General features: G+C 42.7%; 1 protein-coding gene across 1 annotated transcript in view; it reads left to right on the top strand.

Annotated features, from left to right (window-relative positions):
* The first annotated feature begins 12984 nt into the window (after positions 1 to 12984).
* TTC39C (tetratricopeptide repeat domain 39C) overlaps positions 12985 to 14226 on the top strand; it is a 28119-nt gene continuing 26877 nt past the window's right edge. The window contains exon 1 of the mRNA XM_065752228.1: positions 12985 to 13211. Coding sequence (XP_065608300.1) covers positions 13066 to 13211 — 146 coding nt within the window. The 5' untranslated portion in view covers positions 12985 to 13065. The remainder of the gene's footprint in view (positions 13212 to 14226) is intronic.

Here is a 14226-nt window from a genome sequence, read left to right as displayed (position 1 = left end):
TGATTCTGAATGTGAAGCCCATGTGTAGTGTTCTGTGAGATGCAGCTTCTTTGTTAGGACGTCACCTTCTCATTGATAAAAATTGAGCATTATTACATGGGATGAAAAGGCAGTTGGCATCCATAAGCTTTTGTCTCTGTTCAGTTATATTTAACTTGGAACAAGAATGGTTTTCTCTATTGTGCATGAGCCTATGCCTAAGATTCCTGTCACAGAAGGATTGTGTGCTGCTAAGAATGGATAATTACCTGCATGGGAATCTCAGTTCTTCATGAATTAATAGGAAAGGCAGCTGTCGCTATTAGAATTTAAGCCTGGAAAGAACTTTTCAGATCTAATTGTTGAGGCTTGAAGTGATAACAAAGAGCAACTTTAAAGTACACTGAAATAAATGGCTCTGTGTCCAGCTCTTGCAGACACAGTAGCAATTAACACTGTATTAAATAACATTACAAGCTGTTGAGACGTGGCTGTGGGTGACTTGGCTTGAGCAGGGTTAGAATTGCTCAGATTGGAAAAGCCCTTCAAAATCATCAAGTCCAACTTCAGCCGGACCTTAATACCCTACCTCTAACAACCCACAGCTAAATCACATCCCTGAGCACCACATCCAGATGGATTTTAAACATGTTCAGGGATGGTGACTGAACCACCTCCCTGTGGAGCCTATTCCAGTGCTTAACAACCCTTTCTGTAAAGAAGTTTTTCCTTACATCCAACCTAAACCTCCCCCGGCACAACTTGAGGGTTGTTGGACCAGATGACCTCAAGGGGTCAGTTCCAAACTCAGTCCTTCTGTGGTTCTGAGCCAAATTCTATCAGTATAAGATACTTCTTGGTATAGAGGATATGCATTGTGAGGTAACAGCAGCAGACACACATCTTATTCCTAGACCCTTCTGATTACTTTCCAATGGGAATTGCTTTCTGGATGCTATAAACCTGGAGGGTTAGCAGTATCCACCATCACCAATTCCTGTGTCTAAGGCAAAGCTTCCCACTAATAAAATGTACCTTAGAGCAAGGTAACAAGTTCTAACTTTCTCTTTGGTATATTCAGTTAAAGGTAATGGCATACCCCTGGAGACAGAGAAACTGAAGTAGAGAAGAAGCTAAAGGCAATTCTCCAAGAAAATGCATTGGTATGAGTCAAAGTTCAGTGCCTTAATGGAAAGATGTAACCATTGCACAGGACTTTGGCTCATACGCTTTATTAAAACATGCATAAAGCTCTGCATGTGGTCTATAAAGCTGTACTCAAACTTATTGCCAAGTTCTATGGAGAATTTTTATTGCAGATTAAGTCGGTTATGCAATAACTGGCAGGACAGAGGCTTCAGAAAACCTGAGACAACCCTATTTTCTCCATAAATGTACAGAAATGTAAACTTTTTACAAATGCCTGCAGCAGCAGTAGGGGTGGAAGCAGGGAGGTCAAGGAAAATTGAATGATGGGTGTTGGGGTGAGGGCAGTGCTGCTGGGCAGTCCCAAAGCAAGGGTGGTGAGCCCATCATTCTGAGCCTACCTGTCCTCAGGCTCTTCCCTGCTCCTCTACACCTGAAGCAGCTGCATTGGTCCCACTGCACCATTGCCAGGCTTAAAGAGATAATAAAAACCTTTCTGGGAATTGTGCTACCTCTGTGTGCAAAAGAAAGAAGATGTGGTCATTGAATCTCTGTATATTGCATTTATCGTGAAAGATAAAGTGCATCAACATGACATACATGCTCAGGACAAATCTAATTCAAAACAGACACCACGAAAACACTAATGATCATAGTTGTTATTTAATTAAATGGGAATGAATAAGTTAAACCTTCCAAAGAGAGGCTGAATGCCTTGAAGCAGAACAAAGGGCAGGTGTGGGATTGGTATAAATCAGCATTGCTTTATTGTTCCCTGATAAGGGCTGACAGAAGAAGGCAGTAGTCCTATTTGTCTGGCCTCCTGTTTCTGAGCATTGGGAACACAGTGTATAGATCTTGCAAAAAGCATTTTCCTACAAAGAGTTAAAAGAATGTTCAGTTCCCTCTCTGTGAGGAAATACTGTCTTCTTATCAGCAGGAAAAAAAAAAAAAAGCAGTGAGAACAGATGTGAGCCTATATGGTAGAAAAGGACTGTACAGATGAAGAAGAAATAAAGGTGAGGAAGGGAAGGTGAGCCTTCAGACTGCTAGGAGAGAAGGTGCATGAAGCTGCCCCTCCTAGCCCCTTCGAGTTTGCTCTCTGAACCTTTTCTTTATTGTACTTCATATTATGGCAGAGAACAGCTGGACTCTAGTGACTGCAAATGAAATTTGCATGCAGCAGATAATTAAACACGTGTCTATCCGCAGCTGCAAACAGCAATTAGTCACAAGATAGCTTCTCACACCTCTTTGTGCCTTTTCTGCCATCTCCCTCAGGGCACCCCTTGAGCACACAACTCTGCAAGGCACTCAGTGCCACCCTCCTTTTCCATGTGTGTGGACAGCTCCACGGCTGAGTTTAAACCCTGCAATACAGCTTTGACTAGCACGAACTTCCTCTGATACACCAGTCTCTAGTAGGAACTGCTTTCTGCATATGGTGTGATACAGGCAGCCCAAACCCAGATGCCTCGGCCTCCCATATGAGCTGGTTTTGCTTCCAGCTGTACCTTTCAGCTGCTCACCTCTCAGTATCTTTTGTGCTCGAGAACCTCAGCAGATGCCATTGGCAAAAGCTGGGTTCTCTCCTCTTTTCAGCTATGAAGAAGTTTACACAGACCTTGGAGCTTCCACGCTGGACCTCTGACACATTTTGAAGTTACCCCATCAAAGACACACCACGTCTATCTTACCAGTCTTAGAGAACCCTCTGGCAACAGAGCTGTGGGCAGCACTTGGTCACCTAGGACAAGTGTCCTCATTTCTCACGTAACAGACTCGCATTCTCTAGACAGGCAGAACAGAAATTGCTCAGGGCTACAACCAAGACATAGCGCTTAGTGTCACTTACAAAGCACAGCCAAATTCTAGTTTGGTAAAAACCAAAAGCTGCATCACCTATTCCTGACTTTTAGCCTCTGGCATCGTATACTTTACCTGTATACTAAAATAGAATATGCTAATAGGGTAGGCTCTGACAAAGGCAGGCACGAGTCAGAGAGAAAAGGACTGGAATGCGATCAAGGGGAGCACTGTGCCTTGAGCAGTGGTTAGACTGCATGGAGTTGCATCATAATCTGGACTACTGTGATTATTTCATGTGGCGTCAAGCAGTGGTTTGAAAGTATAACTGCAGCTTCAGAAACACATTAAGACCTGGTTGAAAACAACATTTTTCATACAGATTAAATGAAGTCTTCTGTGTTTCAGTGGGGAAGGCTAATGCAGGGCTTTTGTGAACACCCTGTAACAGCAATGCATAAAACCAGCCTGGCTGGAACCAACAAGCGCTATTGCATGCATCTGCAATTCAGGCATAGCTAAGCTTATGAGAGCACATTTCACCACCAAATCCAGACAAAAATGTTAAGGCTTTTACTATTAGTGTAGGTTAACTCGTTATTTTTTATCTGGAATCCACAGGAAGTTCCAAGATACGTTGATTTTAAACAAATGGAATGGCTAGACACGGACTTGTGTGGCTATGACACCACTCAGTAGCACTGGCTCTTGTGATACATCTGCTTGAATTCAGTAAGACCAATAACATTTGCAGAGCACTATGGTTACTCATCACACAACTCTAGTTACATAATTAGGTATCTACTCAAGTTGTCCTTCTATCGTCTGTGGAGGGGGGTCAGTTACTCCACTCCACAAAGTGCACCCATACGCCATCTTGAACATAAACCATAAGAGGGCAAAGCAGCAACAAACCCAGGTCCAAGCTCCCAAGGATCCATCTGGAGCAGCAGGAAGCTCACTGAACAAGTGCCCTGAAGATGGATGCAGCACTTGACTACAGTCCTAAGGAATGATTGCACTGCCTGACTACCTAGCTATAGAAAAGCCACTGTACAGTGTTGTCAGCAGGCCACAACGAAGAAAGGCACAAGCCAGAAAGAATGATCTCCTGCTTCCAATTATAGGAAAGATATGTCATTACAAATGCTTTTGTCACTGATCCCTCCCAGTATTGAGTTACCCAGATAAAGTGCAGCTAACTCCAGTATTATGATGCTGCATCTCATTGCGATGCTAATATGGTGCTTGCATCCATGGCAGTAGATCTGCCAGCATTTCTCTACCTTCTTATTTCTCAGTGTCTTGGTGCTGCCACTAAAAGAAATCTCTGCTGTCCGTACTGGTTGTGTGGTGAGACAGTTAAGAGAGGTGGGTTCACGTGTATCTTCTCAAATTCCACCTTACACCAGGGAAAGAAATATGTAAGAACTGTGCTTCATGTGGTTTGAAGCTTGAGAACCTCAGGAGAAAATGTAGGCTGAACCCCAAATGAAAGACACATAAAACAGATGCGAGACAAAATGGATATTTACACACTCTTACAATCCTCTAAAAATAGGTAAGTGAAAGAGTTAATAAAATGAAAGGAATGGAAGGAGAAAGATGAGAATGTTTGCTGGAAGCATTTGATGGAGTGAAAGAGAGTGTGGTGAAAAAAATAAGAGATGATCTCTTCTTGAGCTATGTCAGGAAGAGGAACTCAGAAAAAAAAATGGCCTGCAGTAAAAGCATCGTTTTTCTCACTGTATTACCCTGGTTGTTGCTGGGTATAACTCATCATATCTGAGATTATGCAACTCAGCTTGAGGTGCTTATGGGGTCGGTAGCTCTCAGCTTCACAAAACGCTGTTGGTAGAAGAATAAATAGTGAGTCAGTACGGAAAAAGCCACACGATACGAGGCTTTAAAAGGCACTGTGCTGTTAAAGGGCAAGAATGCTTTCAAAATGCAAATACACTTAAAAAGTAATAATTAAAGGAGGGTATTACATTCATCATTCTGCTGATTCTGCTGTTGTTGTTGTAAGAACTTTGTTGAGAGTTAAGGTGTGTAAGTCCCTGTTGTGATTACCTTTAGATGCATGCAGAATTTTGACGTTGCCGTTTCCCTTTATCTGCAATGCAGCGTTTCTCTTGCTGAGCACATGCTCTGTCTGCCACTTCTGATATCTAGATTCTGATAGGCATTGTTCACAAGAATGCTGAATTCACAGAAGTGTTCGTTAACTCACTCACTCCCCTTGACTGACAAATGCCCAAATAGGAACAAGTTACCAACCAGATGGGACAGAGAGCATATTCCAAACAAACAGCCCGTGTTTCCAGAAGCAGAAGAATGGGAAAACCTAACGGTAAACAAGAGAGAACTCACTTTATTTTAGAGAACTGAACCTTAATCACAGTATGCTTCTGCTTTTTTTCATTAAGTGACAGGAGGTAACACTTGGTTCTGCTTAATTTCCTTTTGGAACTGTCAACTCACAAGCTAGCCAGTTAAACATTGGCTTCCAGTTTCTTAGATTCTATTTCAAATTAAATGTCCAGTACCTAAAATAATATCTTCAAATGACAAATGCTTATTTTAATGTTTGCTTTATAGTTTTGCACACCAAAATGTGAAGAATGTTGTGGGAATTTAATCAAATACTTGCTACTATAGAACAACTACTAGAATAAAAATGATGTAAGGGCACAGATCTAAGCTGTTTACTCTAGGGAATGCTGTAGCCTGAGTGTATATAAATACATGTACTGTTTGAATACATATTTAATAGAAGATGCTCTCCTCACTGCAAGTTTATACAGACAAGATGACTTTTCTTGGATCCTCTAATTAAATGGTACAACTGGTTACGTTCTTGGGAGTAGCAGAAGCATTCAGACCAAAGCACAAGTTCTTCAGATTAAGAGATAGCATCCAGAAATAAAAACTCTGAAATCTGGGGTAGCATCTGTCTCTCAATATGCTTTTTTTGGCTTTTTTTTCTGTCTGATGATATATGCCACAGATCATACTGCCTCTTTTAAAAGCCAGTTGCTGTGTCTATGTGTGCAAGCCTCGGAGAAGAGTTTTGTAAAGAACAGAGCACTATGTTCCAGGAGACAGGATTAAACTCTGAAAAAACGTAAGGAACTTTAATAATCAAGGACAAAGAAATCAGCAGCTGACAGAGTGCTTATGTAGGGGAAGAAGCTCACCATCTTCGTAGGCATGTACACTGCTGGCTGGGCTGCTCAAATGAACATGATCTGTGTGGTCTGTTCCAGTTATAGAAAGTCAAGACGCTTTCATCTGAGGTGGCTGTAGACCACTGAATTGTACAGCACCAGTACTGACGCACAGACAGGTACAAAGTTACTGTACATTGCAATAGGTATCAGAACCAGTCCTCAGAGAACTTCAGTGGTTTGATGAAAGAGCAAGGTTCCTCATGCTCAAGTGACACAAGCTAACTTCCAAGTGGCTATGGTTTGCGTGATCTTGAAGTGCCACCTCCAAATCTACAACAAAAAGAAACGGAAATTGGGACTGAAGAAGGACATCTGCACAGGAATCCACTCTCTGCAACTTCCCCTAATGCCAGGAGATTCAAAGTTCTACCTCAGCTGTTTCATGTCTTCCTCTCTAGCTGGTCATGGCAGTTGTGAGCACCTTTCAACAAAAAGACCCAGATGATGTATCTATGTGTAGGAAATGACAACTTGTCCATATAAATCTGTGTTTGGTGTCACACTAGAGTGGTTATCAGTAGGGTCTACTGATCTTTCCTCACTAGGATTTTTAACCAAATATTCCCCACTTGCAGAAAGGTGAGTTAGAAGGACTGCAGATTTCAAAACTGAAAAACAGTCCTGAAGTCTGACATGGCCAGAATAACACCTCTGTAATCCAACAGAGGCCATTCTGCTTAGAAAGACTGAGGAATAAGCAAGTGGAAAATGTTAAGATGCTAAATATAAAGCACATAAAATGCCAAAAGTTCCAAATGAAAGTAGAAACATAAGAATGTAGCTGACAAGTAACCTTTACATAATCTCATTTCAAATTGCTTTATGCATTGAGCAGCTTGACACCTTTGAAAAAAATATTTACTGCTAAACTACTAAAAGGAAAAATATGCCTTAGCAAGACATTATTTCATTCTAAATACTTACAAATATGATCTACAAGGATTTCTGGTCTTTAAATTACATGGACTAAGAGGAGTACTGACACAAAGGGCATTTAGCAAGGCTGCTATGTTTGCTACAGGCTATCTGTGGCCTTCCTGACTACTCATTTTTCATCCCAAGTAAGAAACGTTCATAGGGATCCAACCAAGATCCCATACTATCAAACCAAGGGTATTGTATAGGACAAATGACGTTATATATTCCACTATGGACAAGACAGCCTACCTCACTCTCTCATACACCAAGTCACTGAGCTCACCAGTTTTAATTTGCTTTTATCCCTCTCTTCTGTAGCAAAGGTGCAATCAGTTGTTTCCAGTGCTGTCTGAAGGAAGAACAAGAGGGAAATCTAGTTTGCAGACCCTCAGTAGTAAAAATACTTGAACTACATTTAGAGAAATATTTGTCTGTTACAACCCACATGAACTCACTGTGACTCCGAGAAAGGACTGGACAAGAATTAGTTGATTCCTGGTGATCCCTTTATTCTTCATATATCATGCCCTCTGGCAATACAGCTAGATCGAGCAGATATTCTTGCAGTCAAACATAGCTCTGAACTCCGTAAGAAGTTATTTCTGTAAAAGTAAAACATCCTGAATTGGCTCTTAAAATTCAAGTCAGATGCCAGTAATTTTGTGTAGAAGCTTTTCCAGATAATTGTCACAGAACAGGCCAGCATGTGGCTGCTGCCTCAGCAGAGCAGCTGTGAGTATTTAATACTTTTGCATTCCTTTGTATTCTCTGTAACTGTGTGCATATGCTTGGTCATTAGCAGACTCTGAAGGATAAAATAAGCAACACACCGAAACGCCCTGTAACTTAGCATATTTTATATAGCAAAAATTACACACCTTCATGTGCTTGAGTCAAAATAACTCTGTGACTGCACATGATTCATCTCATTATACTGATCATATATTGGGTCTAGAGCAACCACATTTGTGGATGAAAAGAAACATAATCCAAATATTAAAAAACAGCAACAACAGCAAAAACAACAACAACAACAACAACAACAACAACAACAAAAAAAAACAGCAGCACCACATAAGAATGCTTAGAAATCACTTTTACTTGCTCCATCTCACCTTTCACTTTCCTTTCAGACTTTACAGGAACTTTATGTCCTCCAACCCAGCTATCCCCATGGCTTCTCTGTGCAAAACTGCCTCTGTTACGAACTGCATATTCTGAGGAAACAGAAAAGAGCAGCCAATGAATGCTCAAGAGAGCAGGACAGAGGGATCAGTCACTTTCCAACTGGTAGCTCTCAATAAAGAAATGGCTGCCTATGAGAAATAAGCAAGAAAAACTGAGAGCTTATGAGAGGAAGGAGCAGCAGATTCTGGACTAAAGTCCACTGCCACAAGCAGAGGTGTTTCTTCTAACTGCTATTATTATAAAGCTCTTTAATCAGAGGAGAGACAAGAGACTCAATTTCAGTACCCCTGGAATACTTTGGATGAAGAGGCTCATGAAGTGTGTTTCATTTTACAAGGAGGTGTATGCATGGTCTCTATTTATTGACAGGAGAGACAGTAATTTCAATGCATATCCTTAGGCATGGTTTAGCCTTTAAAATGACAATACACACTAATAGGGAAATATGAAAAGAAAGCTCTGAAGATTAGCTTAGCTTTGTAGTATTGCTTGGTTGCTGCTCTGTATGGAAAACGCATGATGATAACAGATGTAGAGCACACCACTCATTAATAGTGAAGCGATAAGACACAATAGGTGGGTTCCTCCATTATTGTGAGATCCGCTGCCACCATCTGAACAAAGCAAAGGAACAAGTGGCTTTAGCTACTTGAAAATTACGTTTCTTTAGAAATGTACTTATGAGCATCAATTTTTTTTTTCCTTGCAAAATATGATATATTCCAAAAGAGACGATACTTGCTTTGGCATATTCACCAGCCCAAGCCACTGACGCAGAGACAAAGCCTTCCAACAGCTGGTAGAGAATAAAGAGCTGTACCCTTGATTCTTATACCCCTGTGTAACTAGCAATGGGAAAACACCTGATATTTAACTAGAATGGAAAATCTGCCAAAAGAATAAAAATACAGCACCTGTCTCCCCAGGCTTATATTGGAAATAGAAAAAAATGTGAGAGAAGTCGTAGAATTTTTACTACACACTTCATGTGCATACACAGTCAGGATTTCTACAATGCAGGAAAGATGCTAATGCAATTCTGAAGCATTTTACTTCTCTTCGCTTAAATGAACAGTGACTCTAACTTAACTGCCAGTGATCAAATCTTCCAAATTCAATGCTGAAATTTTGTCTCCAGCTTAAGAAGTTTAAACTGTATCAGGATTACTGAGGTGTTCCAGGATAGATGTAGAATTCTGGAACAAAATAGGTTAAAAGAAACTCAGAAAAATCAGATTTAGGGCATGTATGGGAACTGTTGAATCACGGCCTGAACCACTGATTGATCGCCTGAGGTGAACACTGAGTCAACTGTGGGAACACAGGTGAAGGCAACTCATCTGTGTGACCAGAAGGGGTGGAGTCTGGCTCCACCTCTCCCAGACCTCATTTAAGGGCTGACCACCACTGAGGAAGCATCTCTTGTTGAAGATTGCTCCTTTGGAGTTTTCTATTTTGAGCCTAGGATGCAGGTGAGTATGAGCATTTTCCTTTATTTCAATCGTCTCTTTTCCATCAGAATAATTTGTCTAACTATACTACCTATAAAGTATCTTAGCTATAATACCTTTTGGTATTATTCATTCTGTTAGCCTCACATCTTACAGGGCACTTTGAGCAAGCAGCAAATCATTGGACTGCCTCATACAGGCACAGTGGAGAAGGGCCCTGGGACAAGTGAGACCTAATTTACAGAGTGAAGAAATGAAACTCAAAATATTAACATAGGACTTTCTTTTTTTTTTTAACCCCTTCTCTCAGATGCTATAGCTAAATCTTTATGCTTTCTTTAATAATTGATAATAATTGATTCCCTCTTACTATCATCTTTGCAATTCTCTGTGACTCATGCAATTTATAGTACTGTTAAATTCCAGTTAGACTTATGGAGGAAAAATATTGATGAAAAAGAGTTATTAACTCAGGGGTTCTATAAAGATGATAACTTCAGCAATTTTCCCTGTCAGAAGCACAAAGATAGGCCAGAAGCTTGGAAAGCTTGTCAATGGGAAAAGCAATTTAGTATCCAAAGGTACAGGCTATATTGAACTATGACAACAACACCCTGCAAGGAAGCTATAAAAACACTACCTTTTTATCTCCTACAGGATGTGGAAGCTTGCAGCCACTCTGCCTTTTATCTCTTTGACAAGTGCTAAGAAAAACAGTGAAGATTTTGTAAATAAATTAATTGGTCTAAAATTTCCAGTATGATTCTTTCTTACTATCAGTAACTTACTGTATTGTCCTTCAGTGATTACAAACCAATCTGCAGTTTGCTCAAACTCTTTTTGTATGAGCTAATAGTAGTATAGGTTATCTAATACTGCACTACAGTGAGCTGCGGGGTAAGTGGAAAACTGGTCACTGATTGAACCCCTGCTGAAATTACTGGCTGAAATTCTTGTAAGCAACTATTGTGCTGATGACACTATGCTGTCAGGGATTTATATAAATAAAACAAGAAATGTCTATAGTGTTGCTACTGAGAAGTACATACCAGCTTAGGTCAGCCAGTACAAGTGATGTGTGTTCACTTCTGCGCTCCTCAGACCATTCTTGGTAGGCTGAATCAGCAGTACCACATCCTGCATGTGAATGAAACTAACGGTAACCCATCACAAGACCTCATCTGCTGTTATGTGGCAGACACAGAAACTTACAGCCCTGCTGGTTTCTCATCAATTTCTTCCAAAAAATGCTGTTCTAATGCAGCCCATAACAATATGAGCACTATAAGACTGCTGCTGGTAAGCTCTCAGAGGCAAACTGTGGGTGTCACACTGCTTCATTAGTCACATTTAAATGTGTTACTTTTCTACTAGAGCAGCTGAAATGCAGAAGTATTCTGCCAAGTGCTTCCATGGACTTAGAGCTGTGTTTCTGGAGGTATGATTTAAATACTCATGTCTGGTGTTTCAAAACTAATAACTAGCTACCTAAGAGTTATAAAAGCACTTGTAACAGAAAACAGATGATCATTGCCAATCCAGAGTGTAGTCTGCATGCTAGAAGGAAGACCTCAAAGAATTCTTGCTCCTTGGGGGCAAAAATCTGTAGAGATCACACAGATCTGCTACGCTATTACTCAGCTATGGGAGCCAGGAAGTAGGGCTTTGGAGAAGAAGAAAAATTGCAGAATCCTGCATGGGAGATAGGAATAATTTTTTTAAACTATTTGTGGTTATCTGCAATGCAGTGTCTTACACACAACTGTAACAGTAAACGAACTGCAAGTTGTTGCAACTTCCTTTTTCTGAGCCTGTTCGAATATGGGAGGCTGTGTTTCACAGATGAGCAATAAATGCATGAGAGAACATGTGGTTCCCTGCTCCCTCTGTGCTGATCTCCTGAAAGCTTTAGAGATGCTGTATGGGCAATGTGCACTGTAACAGAAGGCATGCTCTATTTAAACAACCTGAGTATCAAGCTTTGTTCAGAGGGGCTGGGAATCAGCCAAAGCACCTGATTCATACCTGGCAGATTTCAGAAGGCTCCCAGCAATTAACATTCTTGGCTTTTTAAGACTTGTCTTTCCAAGAGGGTTTGGGTGCAGGCTATTTTCCTAGGTGGTGGTAGCTATTCCTATGGAGCACATAGGATGGAAATACTACTACTTGATTCACAAGAAAAAGACGTTCTTGACAGGGAAGAAGGGTTTGTTCTAAAAGTAGACCGTAGTCCCATTTTTTTTGTATGTTAGTTTTTGACAAGAGCAGCTCAGCTGTAGCGTTGCCTTAGCTGGCTGAAGCAAGACCAAGAAGTAGGCAGCTGCTTTTGTCTCCACCTGAATTTAAGCACAATGAGGAAGTTGTTCCTCCTGCAGAGGGGGGTGAGATATCAGGGGTGTATTTTCAGACCAGGTACTTAACTTTTTGGGGCTGGAATGGATCTATTTTTGCAGGTGTACATTCTCATATATCCATTGTTCATAACAATGTGTGAGAGTAGGCCAAACACAGCTTGCAAAATGCTGCCAGCTCCACGGACAAGTTCATGTTACAGCTAATAATGGTGTTGAGGGGCAGGGAACAAATAACTCAAGCCTGTTGGGCTTGGGCTGGGACAGTCAGCACTGCCCTAGAAACAAGGAACTTCAGTCAGTGCTTGAGTGAATGCTGCCACCAAATAAAATCACTATTCTGAAAAGTAAAAATAAAAGGCTATTTTCCTTGCAGAAGGAAAGGCACGTTAGGAGAGAAGGTCTTTGTTGCTTCACTCTGGAAGCCTGGCTGCCCCAGCACCTACGTCTCACTAAAGGAAAAATCCTAGCGGATTTAGAGAAAACCCTCGCATCAATGTGCTGTTTGGCTGTGAGCAAGCTTGCATCACCGCCTGTTGGGTGACAGAAGCAGGGCAGCGGCCATACGAGGGCAGCACATCCTCCGAGGAGGAATCCCACTGTCATCCTCTCCTGGTCACCCTCCACCGACGGAGGAAGATGACGATGGTGGGGGGGGGGGACGCAGACGTCCCCAACAAGCCCGCATCCCCCTCACAGCGCTTCCCAGACCTCTCCCGCCCCACACAAATCCCCTTACTTCATCACCTCACCGCAGCCGCGGGCGGACCAGCCGCCATCGCGCATGCGCGGTCCCCTCGACGCCTGCGCTGTGCGGAGCGAGGCGGGCGCCGCCGCGTTCGGAGGGCTGCGGGCGCCAGGCGGCTCGGCGGCGCTGCAGCGCGGGAGGGCGGGTGAGGAGGACGCGGGCACCCGGCGCCTTCCTCCGCGGTAGGGCTGGGGGAAGGATACAGTCGGCCTCATCCCGCTCTCCCCTTTCCCCCCCTCACCGTCATGGCCGGCTCGGAACAGCCACCGGCGCGGCGGGAGGACGGGGAAGCGCCGCTGCCCATCGAGGACTCGGAGCTGGCGTTGGCCGGCATCAACATGCTGCTCAACAACGGTTTCCGCGAGTCCGACCAGCTCTTCAAGAAGTACCGGTGAGCCCCCGGCGCTTCCCGCAGCGGCGGTCCCCGCGCTCCCGCCCCGGGCTGGGGGCGGTGTCTCCTGGCGCTGGTTGGGCGCGGGGCTGCTGAAGTCGTGCGTCTCTTTGCACACCGATGCTGGTGTCGGCGGTTGCTGTAGGCGTCCCTTATTTTCAGGGTGCCCGTTGAGGAAAACCTCGTTGGTTTTCTCCCTCTGCCGTCACTGTGGTGGTGCCGTTGTTTTCTTTCACCGGTGTGAATGTAGGAGCGGTCTGGGAATCCCTAGATATGCAGCGTTCTGATGTCGTACGTAATGCTCCAGAGTACAGAGGGTATGGTTCCTGTTTGCAGAATGCAGCGTAGTTCTCCCTGCAGTACGTAGAGAATAAGTAACGATACCTTCTGCAAATTCTTTCCTTGCTTATCTGTAACGTCTGCATCTTAATTATACATCTTACTTCAGAAATGCAAAATCATAGAATCACCGAGGCTGGAAAAGACCTACAAGATCATCCAGTCCAACCATCCACCCATCACCGATAGCTTTCTCTAAACCACATTCCTCAACACAGCATCTAAACGTTCTTTAAATGCCTCCAGCATGGGTGACTCCACCACCTCCCTGGGCAGCCCGTTGCAGTGCCTGACCGTTCTTTCAGAGAAGTATTTCCTAGCATCCAGTCTGATTTTTTCCCAGGTGTGGGCTTCCCTTTGTTTGATTTATATCAAAAGGTGCCCTTTAGCTTCAGTGTATTGTTTGATCTTGGCCTTTTAACACTACCCGCAAAGGAGTAAATTGAAATTCTTTCATTAGATTAAGTGGTTTTGTGATTCATAAATTAATAATCACCGTCCTGGCTTTTTAAGTGACTGTGAATATCTCCAGCTTTGTTCCAAAAATATGTAGCAGGGTTCTTGCTGGGAACTAGCAGCCCCTCACTGTGTTGCAGGGTAGGATTCACATAGAGGTGGGAAAGAAAATACGGCAGAGCGTGCTTAATCTCCTACAAATTCCAATTCTGGAGACACC

Source organism: Cyrtonyx montezumae, unplaced genomic scaffold (assembly GCF_038088225.1).
Source record: "Cyrtonyx montezumae isolate F1298 unplaced genomic scaffold, pur_monq_1.0 scaffold_8, whole genome shotgun sequence".
Lineage (NCBI taxonomy): Eukaryota > Metazoa > Chordata > Aves > Galliformes > Odontophoridae > Cyrtonyx > Cyrtonyx montezumae.
The sequence above is the reverse complement of the archived record's forward strand: the minus strand, read 5'-3'. Positions and strand labels throughout refer to the sequence as shown.